The sequence below is a fragment of the Hermetia illucens genome, chromosome 3, assembly GCF_905115235.1.
Source record: "Hermetia illucens chromosome 3, iHerIll2.2.curated.20191125, whole genome shotgun sequence".
Lineage (NCBI taxonomy): Eukaryota > Metazoa > Arthropoda > Insecta > Diptera > Stratiomyidae > Hermetia > Hermetia illucens.
In genome coordinates, this window is record NC_051851.1 from 133,260,576 (window position 1) to 133,286,113 (window position 25,538).

General features: G+C 44.8%; 1 protein-coding gene across 1 annotated transcript; it reads right to left on the reverse strand.

Annotated features, from left to right (window-relative positions):
- Positions 1-7,326: 7,326 nt before the first annotated feature.
- LOC119652287 (dTTP/UTP pyrophosphatase) lies at positions 7,327-25,298 on the reverse strand. Its single transcript, XM_038056283.1, has 4 exons — positions 25,176-25,298; positions 24,852-25,108; positions 12,863-13,009; positions 7,327-7,475 (listed from the first exon to the last, which is right to left on the reverse strand). The coding sequence occupies exons 1-4, from the start codon at positions 25,263-25,265 to the stop codon at positions 7,334-7,336; spliced, it is 636 nt and encodes a 211-aa protein (XP_037912211.1). The 5' UTR covers positions 25,266-25,298; the 3' UTR covers positions 7,327-7,333.
- Between the last annotated feature and the right edge of the window lie 240 nt (positions 25,299-25,538).

Below are 25,538 nucleotides of genomic sequence, written 5' to 3' on the forward strand. Positions count from 1 at the left end.
GTACCAGTCTATACCAAGTGCATGGCTTAGCATTCATACTGGTGGATGCAAAAATTACCTAAATCTCTACCGAGCTAAGGAGTACGGCACCCGTGTTGAAACGCAACACCACGCCGAGGCCCGAAGGTCCTTTCTCGCTTGAGCATCACCACAACCCCCATGAAACTCCCACTAGGGGGCCTAACGCAAATTACCGAGCTGTACTCACATACAACGGGAGTTCACCCGAAGTATGAGAGTCCAGGGGCTTTCCCGGTTCCCATGGTACCAGTATACCTCTGGTAAGGTTTGAGGCAGGTGCAGACTCGGGACTGATCGCCCTAATTAGGCTTTGGAGCATTCGCCTACTGCATCACGGCCGGCAAACCAAAGTGAGTACAGCGTCTCCCGGTGCCACCAATATGGAGGTTCTCCTCGGCCACTTGGTTTTGGTTTGGCCGACAGGGCTGCCGCCCCGTCTTCCTCACCGCCACCTCTGAGCACCAGTTGCGCTGACAGGTGGAACTGCTCCAAATGTCGGCAATGATTGTGGAAGTGGAGGATGCGCAAATTCTTCAGTTCAAATCTCCTCGAAGTATTCTCGCCACCTATCCGTTGCGGCTCGATGGTTGGTAAGCAAAGTATCGTTTTTGTCATGAAAACAACAGAAGTATTCGATATCCTGTATGCGTTCGTTTCGACTTTTGGCAAGTCGATACAGATATCTCCCACCATCCCGAGTGTCCAGATTATCGTAAAGATTTTTGTAATGATCTGCTCGAGTGATAGTGATCGTTTTCTTTGCTTCCCGGTTGGCATGCCTATAAATTTTTCACCCCGAGGATAGCAGAGGCCGCTTTGTCGGCGTCTTCTGAGAATGTAGTCGATTTGCGTTTTACTTTTCCCACAATAAAATGTAAGATGAGACAATCGTTTTAAGAACCAGTAAGTACAAGGTCATGGGTGTCAGCAAATTGATTATACGCTCGCGACCTCATCGCGCTCCAAACCCCTTTCCTCCAAGTACGTTACCTCAAACCCTACTCCTTTACCTGGGCTTGGGACCAGCATACTATGTTAATAGCATGGCGTGCCAAGCTACCTCTTGCGGATATTGAGGGATTATCTGATCCCTGCTCTATGAGATGCTAGAGGACGAAAGAAGGATGGAAATCACGTCGGGAGTAGCGCAGGGATCCATCCTAGGGCCGGACCTCTGGAACGCTTCCTACGATAGTCTGCTGAGACTCGATATGCCTGAAGAGTCTCGCCTGGTCGGTTATGCAGACGACGTTGCGGCACTTGTTGCCGGACGCACTGTTGAACAGGCGCAAAACAGACTTGGCATATTGATGCGACGAGTAAGCAGATGGATGACTGCTCATGGTTTCCGCCTTGCACTGGAAAAAACCGAAGTAGTCATCTTGATCAGAGGAGAATTCCGACCCTGCGTCCCACATCGATCGGCAAGTTGGCTATAGAGTCAAAACCAGCTGTTAAATACCTTGGTTTAATGCTCGACTCGAAGATGAGTTTCTTCGAGCAAATCAAAGCAACAGAGGACAGGGCTGCAGCTGGAGTCACGGCCTTGAGTCGGCTAATGGCGAATGTCGGGGGCCTTACATCAACAATCGATTTTGCTCTATGATGCGGAGGTATGGGCTGATACCCTTGAAAAGGAGGTGCATCGCAAACGCCTCGCTCAAGTGCAGAGGCGGGGAGCTTTGTGAGTGGCGTCTGCTAATCGTACCGTCTCGGAACCGGCTATAATGGTGATCGCGGGAGTGATCCCCGTTGCCCTCCTTGCCAAGGAGCGCAAAGCTATCTACTGCCGTAAGGGCGAAAACTTAAGAGAGGTGGTTGCCCGTGAAGAACGTCAACGCACCCTTACCGAGTGCCAACTTTCTTGGCAAAATGTGTCAAAGGGTAGGTGGACTGCGCGGCCCATCGACAATTTTGACCCATGGTTGAACCAAACGCACGGTGAGATTGATTACTTCCTTACCCAGCTTCTAAGCGGGCATGGAGGTTTTCAGTCTTACCTGCACAGGATTGGAAAGGCACGATCTCCTGATTGTGTGTTCTGCAATGGACTGGCGGACGACGCTGAACACACCTTTTTCTTTTGCGGGAGGTCGGACGGCTTTCGTCAGCAGCTTTATGCAGACACAGAGGAGCTCTCTCCAGACAACATTGTCAGAGAGATGCCGAAGAGCGCTGGCAGCTGGAATCGTATTGCGCATTATGTTCGGGCTCTTCTTATTGCAAAGAACATTGAACTCGACCGGTGGAGGGATCGGGCGGTAAGGGGTTCCCTGAACTGGCAACTCCCTTCCTCCCCTCCCCTCCCGTTGGTGAAAGGAATTCCCTGACTTGAAGGCTTCCAAAGCCGGGAGAGCGAGAGAGCTAGCCCGAAGTAATGTTTCAAACGGTTCCAGGCTAGTTCTCTGATAACAGGGACGTGTTTAGTTGATAGTCCGACAGCATGCTTTTGCGGGAGTCCAACATTCTTTGCGTAAACGCATTCACCTACCCTACTCCCAAAAAAAAAATACCATGGCGGAGTTAACAAAGCCTAATATCACATAGGATAAAACAAAAAGCAATATTTTCACTTTGATTCTTCATAAAAGTTAATAAGTCTTATCAAGGGACATTGGACCAGTTTCGCACCAACATTTAGTTCTTAGTGTGATACCCCTTTGCTTTTTTCAAATGTTTTATCATATTTGGCATAGAATCATGGATTTTGGCGACATATTCAGGTAATATTGATTATCATGCATCATGGTGGTGTTCTCTCTTCATTTTCTATGGAATTGGGATCTGTCCTTGTTACTTTAAAACGCGAAATTTATAGGATGCGATCCAGTCCTTTACAGTTAAAGAGCTGGCACTATGCTCCACCGTTTCCTTAACTGCCATTGGATGGGTCTCTCGAGTAGGCTTTTCTCAATGTCATGCCTTACCACTTGATTAGCAAGGATTTATCTTGGTTTCATAACACCAAATAATCTTTAAATTGTAAAATAATGGTAAAAGTTAGATTTTGAAAACTGATCACATCCGAAATGAGGATATCCGCGACCGATTGTGGAAAAACTGCGAGAGAGAAGTCTTCGATGGTCAGGTAATTCGCGCTAACGAGAATTCACTTGCCAAGATTGGTCTGAACATCAAAGTCGATGGTAAGCAACCAAAAGGCCGGCCGAAACATCGGTGGCTTGATACGCTATATTGGTATTAAAAACCTCGCGATTGTATCCAGATCAGGCATTTGTTAAAATAAAATGGCGAAAAATATCATGACGAGCCAACTCCGCTTGTGAATGGGATGAAGGCTGAAGAAAAAGGAGAGGTTAAATTTTGAAAACCCATCCCCGCAAAAGATGAAGAGTTTATGGCGGCAAGGGGGAGCTTACCCCTTAAAAAGTGAAAGCTCCTTAAAGTGCTGTTTTCAGATAATATCATGATTAATTTTGAATTGTCAATTCAAACCCCGAAAGGTGAGGGGATGGCAGGAATATGCGGGAGGAAGGGGAAGACCCTCCTTTTTAACTCGGTTGAGAATTGAGGTGATTATCTCTCTCAAAAATATATAGTACCTCAAATTGGGACTATCTTTATGGTAGGATTTTCTTTCTCTCTTTAATATGCTTAAAGGAAAGCGTGGCCCCTTTGTTTTGAATGTCATAATTTAGGCCGTTTTTGTGAAATTTTTGGAAATGTAAGTACCGTTATCACGATCATAAAGTTTTGGTGCAAAAATGACCCAATGGACTTTTGAATAAGGTTAAGATCAGGGCTATTTGAAGGATCTTATTCTCAGTTGATCTTTAAATAAAATGAGAAGAATAAGTTTTCTTTGCTTAAAAAAAAATGCCTAACACTCCGGTCTAGGCCTGCGCAGAAGGACTGCCGATTTGGGTCAAAGGGTTGCAAAAAGCAACTCATTATCGACTCGGTAGTTGTAGAACAAGCAACTAGAAGCCAAAGAAACCTCTTTAGTTGCTATATCGATTATGCCAAGGCTTTTGATAGCGTTCCGCATACCTGGATAATCGATATCCTACATCTGTATCACATTGATCCGAAACTAATAAAGTTTTTGGCGACAGTCATGGAAGGATGGCATACCACCTTATCAGTGCGTACATCTCAGGGTGCTAACACCTCAGAGCCCATCCGTATACGGAGGGGCATCTTCCAGGGGGATTCGTTGAGTCCCCTTTAGTTTTTTGTGGCACTGAACACCCTTTCATGGCTACTGAATGAAGCTATAGGGCATGATTTTGCAATAAAGTATGGTCATCGTGCTAAGTGCGAACTGATACACTTGATGTACTTAGATGACAGCAAGCTGTATACTGGGACTGACGACCATCTTAGAAGTCTGTTGCGAATAATAGACATGTTCAGCCGTGATATTCGGATGGAGTTTGGATTACACAAGTGTCGAATCCAAGCCATCTGCAAAGGTTATCACGAGCCGCATGCCGGACATAGCATTGTTGACCTCCACATTGGAGCTATGACCGAGACAGACTTCTACAAGTACTTAGGAATTCTGCAAGCAACCCATGCTCGAGTTGGTGATCTGAAGGATGCTCTGCTGTCCGAATTCCTGCGACGTGTAAAGCTGGTACTGAAATCGCATCACTCGGAGAAGAATAAAATAAGCGCGTTGAATATATTCGCTATCCTTTCATTGATTTATGCATTCAGAATATTGCCGTGGACAAAGACCGATCTGGAAAACGTCCAGCGGTGGATACGGACAACGATGTCCAAATTCCGAGTGCATCATCCAAAGTCTGCCGTGGAGCGGATGAACCTGCCTGGTGACATCGGAGGTAGGGGCCTGGTTGACGTGTCGGCACAACATCATCGTCAAGTCGTCAAGTTACAGCAAATAGCAGGCGAGTCCCTTGCATGCGGCTGTCTGTAAGGCAGACTATGGACTGACTCCACTTAACTTGAAAGATCGATCTTTCAATCCTCTGAGTAGGGTGAAGTGGGACCAAGAGCGGATCGATGAATGGAAGTCGAAGGTAATGCACGGTAAACACGTGAATTGTCTTTGGCAGCCATTCATCGATTTGCATTTGTCGAACAGATAGCTGTCTGCTGGGGAGCTCTTTACTTAGAGGGAGGGGTTCATGTGTGGACGGTGTGGTCGCCACCCGAACTTATAAAAAGCTCATCATGAAAGAACGGATGGAGAACGACCAGTGCAGAATGTGTGGTTCGGCGTTAGAGACGTTGAACCATCTCATTTCTGGCTGTACTGTTATGGCACCGGTGCAATACATCACCAGACATAATGTTGTATGTAAGGTTATCCATCAAAACCTTGCATACAAGCATGGGGTGATCACGGGAACATGTCCGGTTTACCGATATGAGCCGCAAGCAGTACTTGATAGTTCTGCTTACAGCATGTATTGGGACCGGCAGGTTTTGACGTATATTATTGATGTTGTAATAGCAACATTGAACGAAAATACATGGAGAAGAAGGTGAACTATGAGCCATTGGTTCGGGAAATCAAAGAAATTTGGCGTCTCGAGCGGGTGGTTGTAATTCCCATAATATTGTCAGCTACAGGTATTGTACCAAAATCCCTTGATGTCCTGGAACTTTCGCACATTCTGGTTCAAATCATGCAGAAGTACACTATTCTGCATACGTGCTCGATGTTGCGGGGAGTTCTCGACGAATTCTTCCATTAACCTACCACCGGCCACCACCACGCTCCTTTAGTTTTTAAGTAGGCAGGATCGTCCGAGCCTAAATGCTTGGCACTTAGTGTTAGTATTAGGTAAAATCCCGCATCTGCCGAGATTGTGATAACTCAGAAAAAAAAGTAATAGGAAGTATTTGTTTGTTTAGGATGAGCATAATATTTATGGCTTTAATATGTACATGTCTACATCTTGCAAATTGTAAATTTACGAAGGACTATTTTGAATTTTTAGCTATGTATGAATAGAGAAACGTACGTAGGAAGCTTCTCACATAAGATAAACACAAAATCTGTATATCCGATGCGTCGTGCTTCCGTGTTCCGACTTGTTTTATCTTTGTCAATTTTTCATAAACGGTGGTGGATTGTCACGTAGTAGACCTTGCACTTTCAAGCCCACTTTGAATTTTCTCCTCCAGACTTGCAAATTTTGAGATTGCCGTCTATATGATGAGATACTTTTGAGATGCCAACTTTGAAAGCCTTTATAAAATAGCTAAATAACAAATATGCCTACATGTACCTGAATTGGATACTGCCTACAAACTTCATATGTATGTGTGTTTCGAATAGCAGGGGGGTCAGGGGTCGTCTGCAATCTTTAACGAATCGCTTATTATAACGAAGGCAAGGATTTCCCTGAACCAGCAAATCCTTTCCACGTCTCCCTTCCCCTTGGCGAAAGGGATTTCCTTGACTGGAAGGCACCCTGAGCCGGGAGAGCGACAGGGTTAGCCCAAAGTAGTGTGCCAAAGTATTCCAGACCAATTCTCTGATGACGGTGTTTAGTTGGTAGTCCGTCGGCGTACCGTTATAGTAGTCCAACACTGCATTGCGATAGTCCATTGTGCATTCACCTACCCCACCCATAAAACAAAAATCTAAGGGTTTTTGGTAAATTTCTAAGTTGTACATATTATTTACTTTATTTGAGCGGGTATGAAAATGAGATGGATCTTGAAGGCTAGATTTCATATACGCAGGCGCATCATCGCAAGATTTTTTTTTAGTTCTTGTTTGGCTGAATAAACTCTAACCACGATCCATTTTGGAGCGGGTGTTCAAAATAAGCGACAGCAAGTACGTCAGCAATATCACCAATATCATCCAGCAAAATTCAACACCAGTTCATCGAAAAAAAAAACATTTTTCTTCCTCAAAATCCACTTACTTCTTCATCAGTGTGAAATACTGCTCACCTTATTCAACCTAAGTCCTTTGGACTATTTCATTAGAGGATCCTCAAAGCGAAAGGTTATGTGATACCTCACAATTCGGTTGAATCACTGACGCATGAAAGCATAGATTGAAATAGCGTGTCGTGTCGTGTCGTGATTGATCAATTCCCACAACGTCTGAAGGGGTGAATCACACATCGATTTTCAAAAATAGCCTGCGTTAAATAAAATTTTGTTTTCATTTTCCAACGATACTTTGTGACTTTTGTTGAAATTAATTTGTTACTATAATTTTGCTTTAAAATCTTTCGCAACTCGGGAAACACCCTAACATTATTCTTTGGGTAAAAACTAAATGTTTCTTCATATTTGGGTATCTGTTCACAATAAGAGTACATATCTGATTAAAGAAAACAACCATTGTTAGTTTTTAGCCTCGTTTTTCGAATATATTACACAACTCTACACATAATCGATACAATGGTAGTCCCATAACGGTGAAATAATCACCATCAATTCGCTCTATCATCGAACCTCCAACACCCTGGATGCCATATCCGCCAGCTTTATCTCTGAAATAAAAAATTGAAAGAAAATGTTACTCAAAATATGCCGAGATGAAAAGATATTCATCACTTATCTAATTCGTCAATTGCAACATTATTTCGTGTCAAAATTAGCAATTATTGAATGGTAGTCAATCGAAAGATGCGCGCAGAATTCCAAACCGTTGGTTACAAATATTAGATGTAGTGGTTTAGAAAGGGACTTTAAATCATCTGCATTATTACGGATGGTAATGATGCATTCAACATATTTTGAAATTGTTATTTTCGTTTCCTGCAAACTGAATCCTCCTGCCAAATCCGAATATAGAGAGATTTTCCACAAACATCTCCCCGAAAGAAACTACACGGATCAAATAAACCCAGTTATCCCCTGGTAAAGTAAAGTTGGTGTAATTAGGTATAAAATACATTCTTCACTGCTTGTACTGTTCGTTTAAATCGGTTCGCTATGCATAAAGAAATCCGCTATTACCTAGACGATTTCACCTTAAAGTAGGAATTCAATGGAAGGGTAGTCAAGGGAAGGCTCCCAGGGCAAAACGTGGATTGGTACCCACGATGGAGCATAAAACCTGGGAAACGCCTGCTAAACCAACACCAACAGCTCTACTAATAAACCTTATCTCCACCTCCACGTGGTGACCGCTGGGAAATCTTTCTTAACGAAAAGTTACAGACGGAGAAGGATGAAGGCGAGTCTCCGGCGCCAAAAAACGGGACAAATTGTACCAACTGATCCTCCAGTTTGGGGGTTGGGTAGGGCTGATAATCCTACACGGAAAACCGAAGTTACGAAGCCACAACAGGAGCCTCGGACTGAACGGATAACACAACGACGAACCCGTCAACGACAACGTATTAACGATTTGCGCATTTTCTCATGGAACGTCCGCTTCCTATACACAGATGAAGCTGCCAAGCAGCTAGTCGATACGCTATTCCAGTATAGAGCTGATGTAACAGCGTTACAGGAGATGCGTTGGACAGGGACCGGTTTCCTGGAGAAGAGTCGCTACACAATATATTATAGCGGCCATCCAGTAAACCATGTGCTCGGAGTAGATTTCTTAGTCAGCCAAAAAATGAAACCTGCTGTTATCGGCTTTGAAAACATAAGCGAACGGCTATGGACAATGCGCTTGCGAGACAAATTTAGAAATATAAGCCTCATTGACGTTCACGCCTCTACAGAGGAGACTGTGGACTCGGGGAAGGATACCTTTTACGAGGCAGTTAAGCGGACCCTCGAAGCCTGTCCCAGGTATGATATCAAAATCATACTTGGAGATTTCAACAGTCAAATGAGGACGGAGCCCGTATTCAGACGATACGTGGGCTCCCATAGCTTACATCAAAATACAAATGATAATGGACTGCGCATTATTCAATTAGCAGTATCACACGAAATGGTTGCTGGAAGTACCTGGTTTGCGCGGGAAACGGTCCACAAACATACGTGGCCTCTCCAGACGGGACCACTTTCAACCAAATTGACGACATGTTGATCGAATGGCTTGATGAATGTCAGAACATATGAATAACAACACCGGCCAGAATCCCCTCTGACAATCAAGTAAGAGTGAATACTGAAGCCATCCACAACACAGCCCTTCGCAACACCTACAAGAGGGAAATAATAATAATAATCGTTGGCGCAACAATCCATGTTGGATCAGGCCCTTAAAGTGTGTTAGAGCACTTCATTCAAGACCGTAACGGTACACTAGGAGGCAATGTGGTCAGCACTGCGCTCGCCCGAGATTATTACCCCGATTTGACTCAGATACTCACACAGCTGAATCGACTGGTATCCGACGTCAAATCACGATACAAATCCCACTGCCACCAGTGAGATTTGAACCGCGACCTTCCGTACGACAGCCTTGCGCTCTAACCACTCAGCTATCCGGACACAGAGGGAAATGGATGCCGCAATAACCGCAATCAACAGAGATCCTGGAGATGAAGCATCAACAAATGATCTTCACAATCACCTGAAGAACGTTATCATAAATACGGCCACAAATATAGTTGGCCCCAGCCGCAAAAAGAGTCGGAACGGCTGGTTCGACGATGAACGTAAGGTAGCAACGGAACGGAAGAATGCTGCATACCGAGTAATGCTGCATTCTCAAAGGACGCGGGCACGCGCGGAGACTTATCATGAACTCCGACGAGAGGAGAAGGGACTTCACAGACAAAAAAGGAAGCCTGGGAGAACCAATAGGTCTGTAAACTCGAAAAGTACAGGGAGCAACCGCACCAGGCGCGCGAGTTTTACCAACAAGTCAGCAGGATGAAGCCCTACACACCTCGATGTTCATCCTGCCGAGACAAAAAGGGAAATCGAATTTCCGACAGAATGGGCATATTGGAGCGATGGGTTGAGTACTTTGATGAACTACTGAACAAGCAGAACATCGGCGAGTTAGCGCTGGCGGGGCAAATACTGCCACCACCAAGTATAGGAGAAACAGTCCGTGCACCAATTACACCAAGTGGTTCATCAACTGATGCTCAAGGTTTGGGACAGCAAATCAACGCCTTGCTATACCGGATTGCCCCATACACCCAGACGCCCATCATTGGCCCACCATCTCTTCATCGACTTTAAAGCCGTCTATGATAGCATAGCCAGGGTAAAACTGTACACGACTATGAGAGATTTCAGTATCCCGGGGGATGCCCTATCATGCGTTCTCTCTACCCTGGCCCTGGAAAAAGTGATCTGTGATGCTGAGGTAAATGCAAGAGATACCATCCTCTTTAAGTCCACCCAACTACTGGCCCATGCTGACGATATCGACATCATGGAAAGAACCACCCGAGACGTACAAACTGCCTTCATCCAGATCGAACAGGCGGCGCGAGATTGGGCTGCACATCAATGAATGAATGGTGGGAACGTCAGCACCAAAAAACAACCAACCAATATCAAACCGCACTGGTCAAACGGGAAGAATAAAGATAGGAGAATACAACTTTGAGACTGTTGATAATTTCTCCTCTCTAGGCTCGAAAATCACAACCGATAACAGCTACGATGATGAAATCCCCGCACGGTTGTTGGCAGCCAACAGAGCTCCTACTGTACAAGACAATGACCTTGCCAGTCCTCATGTATTCCTCGGAGCCTTGGGTTTTTAGCAAGAAAAATTGTGAACTCTTGGCCGCGTTCGAGAGATGAATCCTCCGAAGAATTTGTGGCCCCCTACATGAGGATGGACGATTCCATAGCCTACATAACTACGAAATCTATGAGCGATGCCATGACCGTCAGATTGTGAATTAAATCCGGCTCAATAGGTTACGGTGGGCGGGTCACTTAATCCATATGGATGAGGATGATCCAGCCCGGAAAGTCTATAAAGACAATATCTATGGTAGAAAAAGAAGACGAGGCAGACCCTGCCTGAGATGGAGCGACGGCGTAGGTCAGGACCCAGACAGCTTTTAGGAATATCGAATTGGTGGACCTCGGCGCAAAACCGGGATGCCTGGAGTTCCTTATTAGAGCAGACCGGATACCGGTTGTTGCGCCGTTGATGATGATACAGACGTAGCTTGTTTTTTTTAAATGGGAAGACATGATCTTCGCAATCATAACAATAGTAATAAATGGATGTAAGTAAGAAACTAAGTTTCCGCAATTCCGCAACCATACTTCTGTATCGTCGTTGGTGACAGATTGTTCAAGCCTCAACTGACCGGCAACGAACATCTAATCAAAGACGAATATGGTCGTCTTCAGGATGCGCATGTTGTCAAAGTTTCCAAGCTTGACAGCAAGTCGTGTCTCCGTTATGTGATCGCGTTAATCTAGACTGAGCTAATTTCATGTTAGTATGAAGAATACTAGGAACTAGGATTCTTGATTGACAGTAAAAACAATAAGGTCCTTGGTTGAGCACTCTAACGGTTTTATTAACAAAAGTATTACATTTCAACATCGGCCATAATTATTTCAACATACTCCTAAACATAACGTGAATATTGCAGCAGTGCAGCTTTTTTAATAACTGGAAACAAATGTTATCCAATTGGGGAATTCATAGCCATCATATCATTCAACAGTTAATGGATAATTTTCCGTAGGGTAAATTCAAAATGGTAAAAATGAGAAAAGTAAGGGTTGAGATCCTTTCTGCGGTTGAAACAAACTTCAAAGTGGGGATTTCAGTCTTGGAGCTGGCAGGATATGTATGTCACTATTAGAGAAGAAAAATATCTGGGACGGTAGAAAATAGAGTCAGGTCATCGTGGTCAATTGAGCGTCAGTAAGGCAGGATCGAATTATCAATGAAACCCCAACTATTTCCATAGAAACGGTTTCCGTTAGATCGAAAAAACTAGTAGATGTGGAGGTGAGGAACAGAATAATCCATAGAAGATGTAGGGAATCGATTAAAACCTTTCATCGTCAAAAATGTAGCGGTTATTTCTCTTAGCAAGAGAGAAAAAACGTCTGTTTCCATGCCTTTCAACTTTTGGAAAAATATTTTGTTCCTTTATATTTCACGGACATTATAAAAGGTAGAACATGTGCCTACATCAGAAATTGCGGAAGCAAATGGTTGCAAAGCGAATACAAGGACACAGTGGTGGCTCGATATTTTCGGGGTGTATTTCGTACTATGGGGCTGGAAATTTAGTTTCTACTACTGGCGGCAATCTGCCACAGAATCAATACATCCCCATAATAAATGATCACGCGTTCCCATCAGGTCATAGATTCTTACATAAAAATAATGGGATTCTTCAACAGGATAATACACGACGCCACAAAAAATAGATGATTAAGACTTATTTAAATGGAGTTGGAGTTCAAGCTCCAAACTACAACATATTTGGTCATACATAAAAAATGAAAGTGTAGCTGCTACTTCAACAAAGTAAGCGGAATCAAAAGAAGTTAAAAATATCTGGGACTCACTTTCAGACAGATTTCTAACAAAAATTAGGAAAATCCACATCTAAACCATTATCAGTTGTGATTGATGCAAAAGAGGAGAATACGGAATACTAATTTCTTAATTATTCAATTCATCAATTTAATGTTTAATTTTGTTAAATTAGATTTTTTTATCTTTTACATGAATGTGTAGCAATATACTTCTGTTGAAATAATTATGGCTGATGTTGGACAACTTTTGCCATTCAATAAAACCGCTAGAGCGGTTGATGGGGAAATGGCGACTACAATGTCATAGTAAAATCAAGATAACGTCTACATGTTTGAAAACACATGAGAAGGAACTTTGAATTGACCAGAAAACGTAACATTGATTCAAGTAAGAAGGCCTAACCCGTTTTTTTTAAAAAAAAACTTAGACACTACAGTAAATAATGCATTTGCGTAACAAAAGAAATTTTATATCACTCGTACTTACAATGGCTCCCCACTATCAACATAAGCTTTAATTTGCTCCGAACTCAGCTTTCCGAAAGATACTTTTGTCGTTTCACAGAATCGGACTTCTCCTTCACTATGTTTAATAACGACTCCTGTATAAACTTCGTGCGTATTTCCAGACAGTCTATAAAAGAAAAAAAAACAAATTCCATTAATTAATAATTATCAAAAATGAACACATGAAACAATCCTAAGCCCATTTGAAAAAGAAAATGAGAAGAACTACATTAATCTCAATGACCCTGAAAAGCCTAGGTTTCTCAGGGAGTAGTAATTAATGGGAAAAATGAATGCCCCAAATACCCCACTTAAATAATGATTGCCTGTCATCTTAAAAAACGACTAAAAGGGAATAAAGAAGCTTCAATTCCGATTTTTTTCTCTGCGGCAAACGATGGAAAAACTATTGGAATATGACAATCAGTTGCAGCATCTCTTCATAGACCTCAAAGCCGCCTATGATAGCACAGCTAGGGTAAATCTGTACACGGCCATGAGCGAATTCAGCTTCCTGACCAAATTGATAAGGCTGATGAGACTGACCCTGACTAATATGCGGGGCCAGACAAAAACAGCAGATCACTATCAACAACGGTCTAAAACAGGTATTTGTAATATTCCCCCCTTTGTGGAGTGTAGGATATCAACTCCTTTTTGGAGCGCAGAGCATCCATAGTCTCAGGTTTCAATGTGCTTCAGTTTCATGTTCATCACACTTAATGCTGTGCAAGTGATAAGCCCCCAGCAAGGTGACAGCACAAATACGAGCACAAACATCCAAAACAAGGAAGATTGGAACCCGCGATAACGAAATCAAAGGGGTTGTGCTGAACCATTTCAGCAACCGCACCCGACGATATCGACATTATAGAAAGAGCAACCCGCGATTTACAAGCGCTCGCTCTAGGTCTTGGGCTGAACATTAATGAAGGCAACACGAAACGAATGATAACAACGTCAGCATCAAAAATGAAGAAAACAACATCGAATAGCACTGATCAACTAAAAACAATAGAGATTGAGGACTACAACTTTGAAACCGTTGAAAATTTCTTCAGTTAGAATGAAAATCACAATCGATAATAAGTATGAAAGGAAATCTACAGCGGATCAAATCGACTGAGGATATGAACCTCTTTATCACGAAATAACGGCGAGGGCAGGTACAGCATTTCACCGCCCTTTTTTGCACCAGGAATTCATCGAGCATTTCCCGCAATATGCGCGCGTGACTATGTAGCGGATGGCAGACCAATACTACTTCATTACTCGCAGCGACACAATCCCGGCCATCATCAGGGAACGTTTTCGACTGGAGATCATAACCTAAACTGGTTACCAAGAGTCGATGGAGCAGTACTTGCTTTGCAAAGAACAGATATTCGCAGGCTCTATGCATCTCCAACAACTCCGAGAATTGTAAGGCAGAGAGCGGGCTGACTCCACTTAATTTGAAGGATCGATCTTTCAATCCTCTGAGTGGAGTGAAGTCAGACCAAGAGCGTATCAATGAATAAAAGTCGAAACAATGCACGGCAAATACGTGAATTGCCTTTGGCAGCCATTTGTCGATTTGCATTTGTCGAACAAATGGCTGTGTGCTGAGGAGCTCTTTGCTGAGACGAGGGATTCATGTGTGTCATGGAGAACGACGTGATCGCCACCCGTACCTATAAAAAGCTCAAAATGAAAGAGCGGGTCCAGAACGACGAGTGCAGAATATGTAGTTCGGCGTATGAGACGTTGGACCACCCCATTTTTGCCTATACTGTTATAGTGCCGGTATAATACAAAAAAGACATAATACTGTGAGGCATGTTAGGTGATTCATCAAAACTTGGCATGCAAGCATCGGCTAATCATGGGAACATGTCAGGTTAACCGATATGAGCCGCAGGCAGTCCTCAATAATTCTGCTTGCAGCATGTATTGGGACCGGCAAAATCTAACTGAAGGCCATATAGCGCACAAGTTCGACGTGCCTTTAGTTGACAAGATAGGTCATTCTGCGTATCCTTTTGATGTTACTATTCATAATACTACTAATAATACTACTAATCACACACCACATCTTACCGCCCCTTGTTGCACCAGAGATTCGTCGAGCGTTTCCCGCAATTCGCGCACGTGACTGTGCAGCGAGTCGCAGACCAGTACCGCTTCATCACTCGCAGTGGCACAATCCCGGCCACCATCAGGGAACGTGTTCGACTTGAAGTCATCGGGGAAACTGGTGACCGAGAGTCGATGGGGGCAGAGGCGGCGGCATCAACAACACCACGCCGCACTGCAGGCAACAGGTTCAGTACTCGCCGAAGCACTCTTCTCCACCGTCCAGCTGAGGTTTCCGCTGAAGTTCGGGACGAATTCCAAAGAGCGTGTATGGAATTCTCGGATATGGATCCTTTGCATAGACCAGGTATTCCCAGGCTCTATGCATCTCCAGCAACTCCGGGAATTCTATCTCAAATCAATGATGAGATTGCGTCTCGACTGTGTGCTGATATGTCGCTGCTGCAACTACAATCACTTGTGTATTGTGGTGCAGTTGCGGCTATCAGATTGCACGGTCAGAAGATTCGCTTTCGCGTTATTGGTTTGAGTGACAAAAGAGATCCACCATGGAAAATTCGTCTGGAACATCGGCGGGACTCACTAAGGCAGGACATTGCTAGACTGATTCAGATCAGCACTGGCAATGCCAGCCGACGGGTGAGAAATAAAGTGCAGAGGGTTTACCGGAACTATGCCATCCCCTGTGAGACACCCGTAGTTGAAATTCTGGACACACTAAAACAGAAACTTTCTGTCATATGCAGTCGGTTACGACGGTATGGCGAAAGTTATTCCAGACGTGTCCAGAATGCAACATACGCGAGGAACCAGCGGAGCTTTTTCAGATCTCTCAACGAATCCCAACAGAGCGCCCAGACAATACAGTTCTCGGTGACGGAAGCGAAAGAGTATTGGGGTGGACTTTGGGGGTTACCTGCCCAGCATGCTGAGTGGATCACCGCCGAAGGCACCCGCCATGCCAATACACCTGGCATGAATTTCGCGGATGTTACCGAAGAGGAAGTTCGACGAGCCATAAACATCTCGAAGAACTGGAGGGGCCCAGGTCTGGATCGGGTGCAGAATTTCTGGTATAAGAAATTTACCAGCGTACACAGTCGGTTGGCACGCAGTATAAATGAGGTCATGAGTCGGCCGGAGGAATTTCCACCTTTCCTCACTGCGGGAATTACCTACCTTATCCCTAAGAAGGACACGGTGCAGGACCCCGCAGACACAAGACCGATCACTTGCTTACCAACCCTCTATAAATTCATCACGTCCATTATTAGTGGAAGGATCAATGCGCACCTCGAGACCAACAACATTCTGTCCGAGGAGCAGAAGGGCTGCCGAGTTGGGTCAAGGGGTTGCAAAGAGCAACTCATTATCGACTCGGTAGTTGTAGGACAAGCAACTAGAGGCCAAAGAAACCTCTTCAGTTGCTATATCGATTATGCCAAGGCTTTTGATAGCGTTCCGCATACCTGGCTAATCGACATCCTACATCTGTATCGCATTGATCCGAAACTAATAAAGTTTTTGGCGACAGTCATGGAAGGGTGGCATACCACCTTGTCAGTCCGTACATCTGAGGGTGCTAATACCTCAGAGCCCATCCGTATTCGGAGGGGCATCTTCCAGGGGGATTCATTGAGTCCTCTTTGGTTTTGTATGGCACTGAACCCCCTTTCATGGCTACTGAATGATGCTAGAGGGCATGGTTTTGCAATAAAATATGGCCTACGTGCTAAGTGCGAACTGACACACTTGATGTACCTAGATGACATCAAGCTGTATGCTGGTACTGACAACCATCTTAGAAGTCTGTTGCGAATAATAGACATGTTCAGCCGTGATATTCGGATGGAGTTTGGATTAGACAAATGTCGAATCCAAGCCATTCGCAAAGGTCATCACGAGCCGCATGCCGGACATAGCATTGGTGACCTCCACATCGAAGCTATGACCGAGACAGACTTCTACAAGTACCTAGGAATTCTGCAAGGAACCCATGCTCGAGTTGGTGATCTGAAAGAAGCTCTGCTGTCCGAATTCCTGCGACGTGTAAAGCTGGTGCTGAAATCGCATCTCTCGGGGAAGAATAAAATAAGCGCGTTGAATGTATTCGCTATCCCTTCACTGGCTTATGCATTCGGAATATTGCCGTGGACGAAGACCGACCTGGAAAACGTCCAGCGGCGGATACGGACAACTATGTCCAAATTCCGAATGCATCACCCAAAGTCTGCCGTGGAGCGGATGAACCTGCCTCGTGACATCGGAGGTAGGGTCGTGGTTGACGTGGCGGCACAACATCATCGCCAAGTCGACTCGCTGCGCGCTTATTTTTACAGTAAAGAGCAAGCGAGCCCCTTGCATGCGGCTGTCTGTAAGGCAGACTGTGGACTGACTCCACTTAACTTGAAGGATCGATCTTTCAATCCTCTGAGTGGGGTGAAGTCGGACCAGGAGCGGATCGAGGAATGGAAGTCGAAGGCAATGCACGGTAAACACGTGAATTGTCTTTGGCAGCCATTTGTCGATTTGCATATGTCGAACAGGTGGCTGTGTGCTGGGGAGCTCTTTGCTGAGACGGAGGGGTTCATGTGTGCCATTCAGGATGGCGTGGTCGCCACCCGAGCTTATAAAAAGCTCATCATGAAAGAACGGGTGGAGAACGACCAGTGCAGAATGTGTGGTTCGGCGTTAGAGACGTTGGACCATCTCATTTCTGGCTGTACTGTTATGGCACCGGTGCAATACATCACCAGGCATAATGCTGTATGTAAGGTTATCCATCAAAACCTTGCATATAAGCATGGGCTGATCACGGGAACATGTCCGGTTTACCGATATGAGCCGCAAGCAGTACTTGATAGTTCTGCTTACAGCATGTATTGGGACCGGCAAGTTCTGACTGATCGCCATACCGCACACAACAAGCCTGACGTACTGCTAGTTGACAAGACGGGTCGCTCCGCGTATATTATTGATGTTGCTATCCCCCATAATAGCAACATTGAACGGAAATACGTGGAAAAGAAGGTGAACTATGAGCCATTGGCTCGTGAAATCAAAGAAATTTGGCGTCTCGAGCGGGTGGTTGTAGTTCCCATAATATTGTCAGCTACAGGTATTGTACCTAAATCCCTGACGGCTTCCCTTGATGTCCTGGGACTTTCGCACAGTCTGGTTCAAACCATGCAGAAGTACACCATTCTGCATACGTGCTCGATGTTGCGGGGAGTACTCGACGGATTCTCCCACTGACCTACCACCGGCCACCACCACCAGTGCCCCTTTAGTTTTTAAGTAGGTAGGATCGTCCGAGCCTAAATGCTTGGCACTTAGTGCTAGTATTAGGTAAAATCCGGCATCTGCCGAGATTGTGATAACTCGCAAAATTGAACGGAAATACGTGAAGAAGAAGGTGAACTATGAGCCACTGGCTCGAAGAATCAAAGAAATTTGGTGTCACGAGAGAGTGGTATTATACCTAAATCCTTCACTGCTTCACTCTCACACAGTCTGGTTCAAACCATGTAGAAATACACCATTCTTCATACGTGTTCGATGTTGCATGGAGTTCTCGACAGATTCCCCATTACCCTACAACCAGCCACCACCAGCAAAGCCCCTTTATCTTTTAAGTTGGTAGAATCGTCCAAGTCTAAATGGTTGGAACTTACTGCTAGTATTAGGTAAAACTCGGCATCCGAGATGTGGTTGCCATTCACTTCAGCAACCATACCTACGCGCCATCATTCCCACTTCAGCTCCCACCAGGACTTTCCGAGACGCCTGTAGTCCTCCTCAACTGTCGGTTATCTTGGGAGGGATGGTTCCAATGCAAGGCGCCGGCGTAGCCAGCAATGCAATTGTCGCCCCTTCATTTCCACCGCTGTCACGCCAGCGTACTCTGATGATACGGTGCAGACAGGTGTTCACGGAAGCTTGGAGCTTTCCAGTGGCAGTAGTAGTCACTTTCCATACGCTACTCCCATATAGTAACACAGAAAGAACACTAGAACGGAACAGCCTGAACTTGATATTGGTAGACTCTTGTTTGAGAATCAAGAGATTCCTAAGTCCGCCATCCAATTGATGACGGACCCGACTAGTTGGAAAAAAACATACTTCCACAGAACCCTCATTCTTGGACAATCACCCAAGCTGCAAAGAGTATATGGCTTGCCTTTTCGTCCAGGGCAGACGCTGCCTCATCAGACACTGCCTAACCTCTGCCTTGGGAGCAGCGTGACCAAAGCGGTTACAAAGTGGCATTTTCTCCTTTATATCAATTCAAAAACACGACATGTGTATGAATTATAGCGAAGACAGAAACGCACTCTTGCAAAGTGGTCTATAGGGTATTGATCTGGTCAATGCAGGAGGATCCGGAGCGAAAACCAGCCTATTCCCTGTGAATTAAGAACCCAATATGTTCTTTGATACCAATATATTCTTTGATACGTTCCAAGATTATTTTAGCTATTGTCTTTGCGACGGCAGGGAGCACGCAGATACCACTCCAATTGTAACACTCAAAACAATCTTGCCGATTAGATCAACGATAATTCCCTTCTTCCATTCTCTGGGAAATGTCTCGAAATCCCAGGATTTCCGTACAGGGTCGTTCATAAAAAATGAAAATAATAAAGGGCCAGAATAGATCCCTTTGGAACCCCAGAGGAGGAAGATATGTGCGGCCACTTCCACTTCCTGCCGTGAATTCAAACATTTGGCGACAGTTAGTGAAGTAGAAAAAATTGGAAGCTTAACAAAGCCATTTTGTCCTTTCACTATGAGGTGACCAAAGTGGGCGGACGACCTTTCCAAGGTTTTGGAACAGGAGGAAAGGAACGAAATGGGACGGTAATTCTCGACAAGAGTGCGATCGTGAATTCGTGAATGGGGATGTCGAGAGCCTCTTTCAACAAGCCATGAAAATGGTTCTTTTCGAGGCTTTTGTTTGAAATAATGAAGTGGGAAAGAGAGATGGGTTGACCAATTTGAAGCAAAAAGATATTGGGAAGACGATCGTAAACGGGGCCTAGATTGGTATCAAGCTTGCCAATGAGGTACTCGACAAGGAAAGCGATAAGGAGGGAAATGATAGGAGATGCGGGGCAGACTACATCCACTAGGAGGAGGAAAGAGGAGGGGGAGCGGGAACATATAATAAGGAAACATAGCGGAAGAGTAAATAACAATATAGTTGGGGGGAACCAACGATGGAGCCAGAAAATTTAACGGAAGGAGGAGATAGCTGGGGAGCACTGCGAGAGTTGCGAATGTGGAACCAGAAATGTTTGAGGTTTCCGCGATCAAGTGAGACCAACGCCGTCGCTCCATCTCAGGCAGAGTCTGCCTCGTCTCGTTATAGAATTTCCGGACTAGATCATCCTCATCTATACGAATTAGGCGACCCGCCCACCGCAACTTGTTGAGCTGGATTTTATCCACAACCAGATGGTCGTGGTATCGCTCATAGATTTGGTCGTTATGTCGGCTACAGAATCGTCCATCTTCATGTGAATTCTTTGGAGGATTCTCCTCTCGAACGCGGCCAAGAGCTCGCAGTTTTTTGCTAAGAATCCAGGTCTCCGAGGAATACATAAGGACTGGCAAGATCATAGTCTTGTACAGTAAGAGACCCTATGGTGAAACGTTCCGAGCGAAAGAGTTTTTGTGAGCTGAATTAGGCTCTGTTGGCATCCAACAATCGTGCTCGGATTTTATCGTCATAGCTGTTATCGATTGTGATTTTCGACCCTAGACAGGAGAAATTTTCAACGGTCTCAAAGCTATAGTCACCTATCTTTATTGTTTTCGTTTGACCAGTGCGATTCGATGTCGTTGGTTCTTTGTTCTTTGGCGCTGACGTTGCCACCATGCATTTCGTCTTGCCTTCATTAGTGTGTACCCCGAGATCTCGCGCCGCCTGCTTGATCTGGATGAAGGTAAACATAAATCGTACATACGACATATATCTCGGGTTTTACTTCTCGTAATGTGAATATCGTCAGCATAGGCCAGTAGTTGGGTGGACTTGAAGAGGATGGTCCCTCTCGCATTGACATCTGCATCGTTAATCACGTTCTCCAGGGCCAGGTTAAACAGGACGCATGATAGAACATTCCTTTGTCTTAGACCGTTGTTGATGTTGAATGGTCTCGAGAGTGATCCTGCTGCTTTTATCTGACCTCAGACATTGGTTAGTGTCAGCCTAGTCAGTCTTATCAATTTCGTCAGGATACCGAATTCTCTCATGGCCGTGTACAGTTTTACCCTGGCTATGCTGCCTTCAAGTCGATGGAAAGATGGTGCAACTGATGGCTATTTTCCAGAAATTTTTCCATTCCTTGCCGCAAACAGAAAATCTCATCTGTCGCTGATTTGCCTGGAGTAAAGCCTCTTTGGTATGGGCGTATGGGGTTATCCAAGATAGTGGTGAATATATCATAGATGGTACCCAGCAACGTGATACCTCTATAATTGCTGCACTCCGTGATATTTTCCTTTTTATGTATGGGACAGATAATACCTTGTTGCCAGTCGTCGGGCATTAATTCGCTGCCCCACACTTTGAGCATAAGTTGATAAACCGCTTGATGTAGTTGGTCGCCTCCATATCGTCTCCTGGCGACTAATAGTTTTTAAGCCGGTGGAGGCAGCATATGTCCGTCGTCTTCAGTTGGCGGGACCTCCAACTCGCCGATGTTCTGCTTGCTGAGCAGATCATCAGAGTACTCAACCCATTGCTCCAATATGATCATTCTATCGGAAATCACATTTCCCACTTTGTCTCGCCAGAATTAACATCGAACTGTATAAGGCTTCATCCTGCTGACACGTTGGTAAAACTTCAGCGTCTGGTACGGTTGCTCCCTGTACCTTTCTAGTTCAGAGACTTGCTGGTTCTCGCAGGCTTCCTTTTTCCGTCTGTGAAGTCGCTTCTCCGCTTGCTTGCTTGCAGGGCTGGGGCCAAGTATGATTGTTGCCATATCAATGATAACGCCATTCAAGTGTTAGATATCGCCTTCTGTTTGTAGTTAAGTCTAAAATTAATAGACCATTAGCTTAATCCCAACTACAATTTTATTTTATTATGTATATATATATTTCGGGAGCAACTTACTCCATTCAAGTGATCGTGAAGATCATTTGTTGATGCTTCATCTCCATCTCAGTGCTTGGTCACACGTAAATGGAGAAAGGAGGGGAACCGAGTTGATTGTCGCCAGTACTGAGTGTAGATCTTCGAATTTTGCCTTATGAAAGTTAAACTTCCTTAGAGGAAGACATCGGGGTCGGAGGCGACAGAACCATCAAAGGGCTCCAAAGCAAATATTTTAATTTATTCCACAGCACAGGAGACGCTGATCAAGATAGACCTAGAGCATGTATTCCCCCGAGAAAGAGTCTGCACGCTTTTCTGTGTCCGGACCTGAGTTCCAGCAATCTAGTCGTGGTCAAGCTGGAGCACGCGGGGGCAGAGAACGTGTATATTTCCTCGGCTTACATGGCTCACGACCGATCAGCCCCGCCAAAAGAACTACAACATCTGACAAACACCATAGCAACAAAGAAAGGCTACCTGTTGATAGATTGCGCCGACAATGCAAGGCATACGCTTTGGGGCAGCTCGGAAATCAACAAGAGAGGTGAGTCATTCTTTGATTTTATTATTACTTCAAACCCACCGGTGTGTAATAGGGGCAATATACCAACCTTTCATTTAGCCTGCTTGGAGTACTGTGACGGTGGGGAGGAGGTCCTTGATATCACCCTAGTAACCGATAATGGGATTTTTAGGATGGAGGACTGGAGAGTGTCTAACCAGAGATCCTTCTCTGATCACAGCTAGATACCTTTCAGTCTAGATCTCGCGGCAGAGGTCTTCAAACCCTTCAGAGACCCCAGGAGGATTGACTGGAGAAAGTTTGGTAAAGTAATTAAGAATAAACTCTCCGGTGCGCAAATTGGTTAGATTGGCACAACAGACGAACTGGAATGAAAGGTCGGGGCTCTGGAAAAGGCATTCCATATCGCATTCCAAAGACATTCCACACCTGCCACTGTGGTGGAATGAAGAGCTCTCCAGCCTCAGGAAGTTGACCAGAGAAATCTTCAACATCTGCTACAGGCAAAAATACTGGTAGTCATACAAGGACTGCCTGAAGAAGTACAAGTCGGCCAAGGACCGCCAAGAGGCGGTCTTGGTTGGACTATTGTCAAAACATCGAAAGGACAAGTGAATCCGCGAGGATCAATAAGATTCTGTCCAAGGAACATAAGAGCCCATCCTTTCTTAAAAAGTCAGAAGGCTCCTGAACGGAATCTTCGATCGAAAACCCTGGAGCTGCTGGTTCAAATGCACTTTCCCGCCAGCGAGGAGGACTGTGAGTCAGAACCTTGCTTGCAGGGTTTGAGGCCATCCCAGCTGTGCGAGGCTATCAAATCGGTAATTACAGAGGATAAGATCGGCTGGGCTATAAACAGCTCCTCCGCATATAAATCTCTAGGCCCAGATGGGCCATAGGGGACCATGCCGCTAGGCTCAGCATACCCTACAATTGGCATTGCCGAAGCTGCGAAGAAGGAAGGGAAACCCTCATGCGCTTTCTTTGCGATTGCCCAGTTCTAGCTAGAGTCAGGCTACGGACGGGGACGGGGGGGACGGGGACCTCAGAGAGATTTCTAACTGAGGTGGAGAAAGAGGACGAAAGATCGTTTCAGCGCGCGAGGGTACTTAACAGCTATTAGGGCACTTCTACCGGTTGTCTTGCCAAGCGCAAAGCAGTCTCTGTCACAGCGGAAGATAGCTCCGAATCTAAACTCCTGCCCTCCAACCAGGTTTCAGTAATGCAGAGAGTGTGGTGTTGGAATGTTAAGGCAGATAACTTTAAGCCCGACAACTTGGCGCTTAAACCCCCGACTCCACAAAGGACTGTTCTACGAGGATTTCCCAATCGAAATAAATAAACAGCAAATTGGAAAGGTAATTGTCACAGTCTACAGAGCTAAGATGCACGAAATGTCTTGAATAAATAGACGAAATAGACAGCCATTTCTTGCTGAGGATGCTGGGAGTCCTGAGTCCGCATCCACTTGGTCACGAACCGAACCACTTGGCAAGCACCGTCCGTGACCAAGTGGGTGCAGATTCAGGACTCCCAGCACCTTCAACAAGAAGTTCACTTCGACCAGGTTTAGGTCTGAACCTGTTAAGGATTTCACTTCAATATAATACGTACTCATTACGTGTTTGCCGTTACTTTCGGTTACGCTGCTCCCAGGGTAGAGGTAAGGCACCATCTGATGAGTTGCCTTTGCCCTGGACGACACCGTCAGCCAACTTTTTCTTTTTTTGTAATCATTTCTACTAAGGCAAGTAACACTTCCAATTAATGAATTTTCCTTATGTAAATTGTTGCCATATACTCCCGTTTACACTCAGAATTACACGCCATTGCTATCGATTTTTGCCACTGCGCTTAAGCTCCCTCAATTCTTTCCAAGAGGCCCTTACTTTACCACCACTGGCCTGGTCCATGTAGATTATGGGGGTTCCATTCCTTTTTCGATGTGCGACCAGTTTTTTATTACTTCCACCTTGTCAACGACGAAGTTCATCATTTGATATTGTTTCAGACCAGAGTCTTCAATGGCACGTAGTAAACATGAGTTGATGAAACCTTGTATCTCTCGAGTAGCGCCCCCCATGTGCTACTCCCACAGAACTCACAAAATCCTTGGCGCGGAACAGCCCGAATAGTCCGAAAACCAACTTGCCTCCCATAATACCCCATGTAACCAGTTACTATGAAGAAATATATTGGCTGCATTCCACATACAACAAAAACACTTGAAATTATTCTAAATGTTCACCAATCTGAGCTTACTCTGTTAACATTTCCACAGCCCGATCAGGCCGTTCTGGCTTTCCATAAATCTTCCCGTCCAGCACCACAACTGTGTCCGCAGCTATCACAATGGTCGGTTTGCTCGCCTCCAATTCATTCTTAGTATCTCTAACACGATTCCAAACTTCCAAAGCTTTCCCACCTGCTGTCGCTGTAACGAACTCTTTAGGACTGGGGAAATCATCCGGATCCAGATTTTCCTCAAATGTGGAGGGAAGAAGTTCGGCGTTGAATCCCTACAAAGAATTTCAGATATTATTGGAATTATGAATTGATCCAAAGCAAATAACGCTGGGAGCATACCAGACCGCGAACCAGTTCTTGTCGGCGGGGCGAACCGCTTGCCAAAATGATTCTGTGATTCTTTAAGATATTTTTTATGGGAGCTAACATGGTTTCTTTTCAAGTCGAGAAGTTAACGCGTGTAAAACCAAAACAAAACTCAGCTGATTGGCGGAGGTGTCAAATCGTGAGTAACGTTCTGAACCAATTACCGTGTTTATTTCTTAAGTAGCTCCATCTGTACCTAAGTTAAGAAAACAATGCTAACATGCGAAGTTCTACTTCCAATTAAATATTTATAATTAATATTTACTCATAAATCCAATATAATAAGAACCTGATTAAAATTACCTTGGATTTGTAATTCTGACCCGTAAACCAATT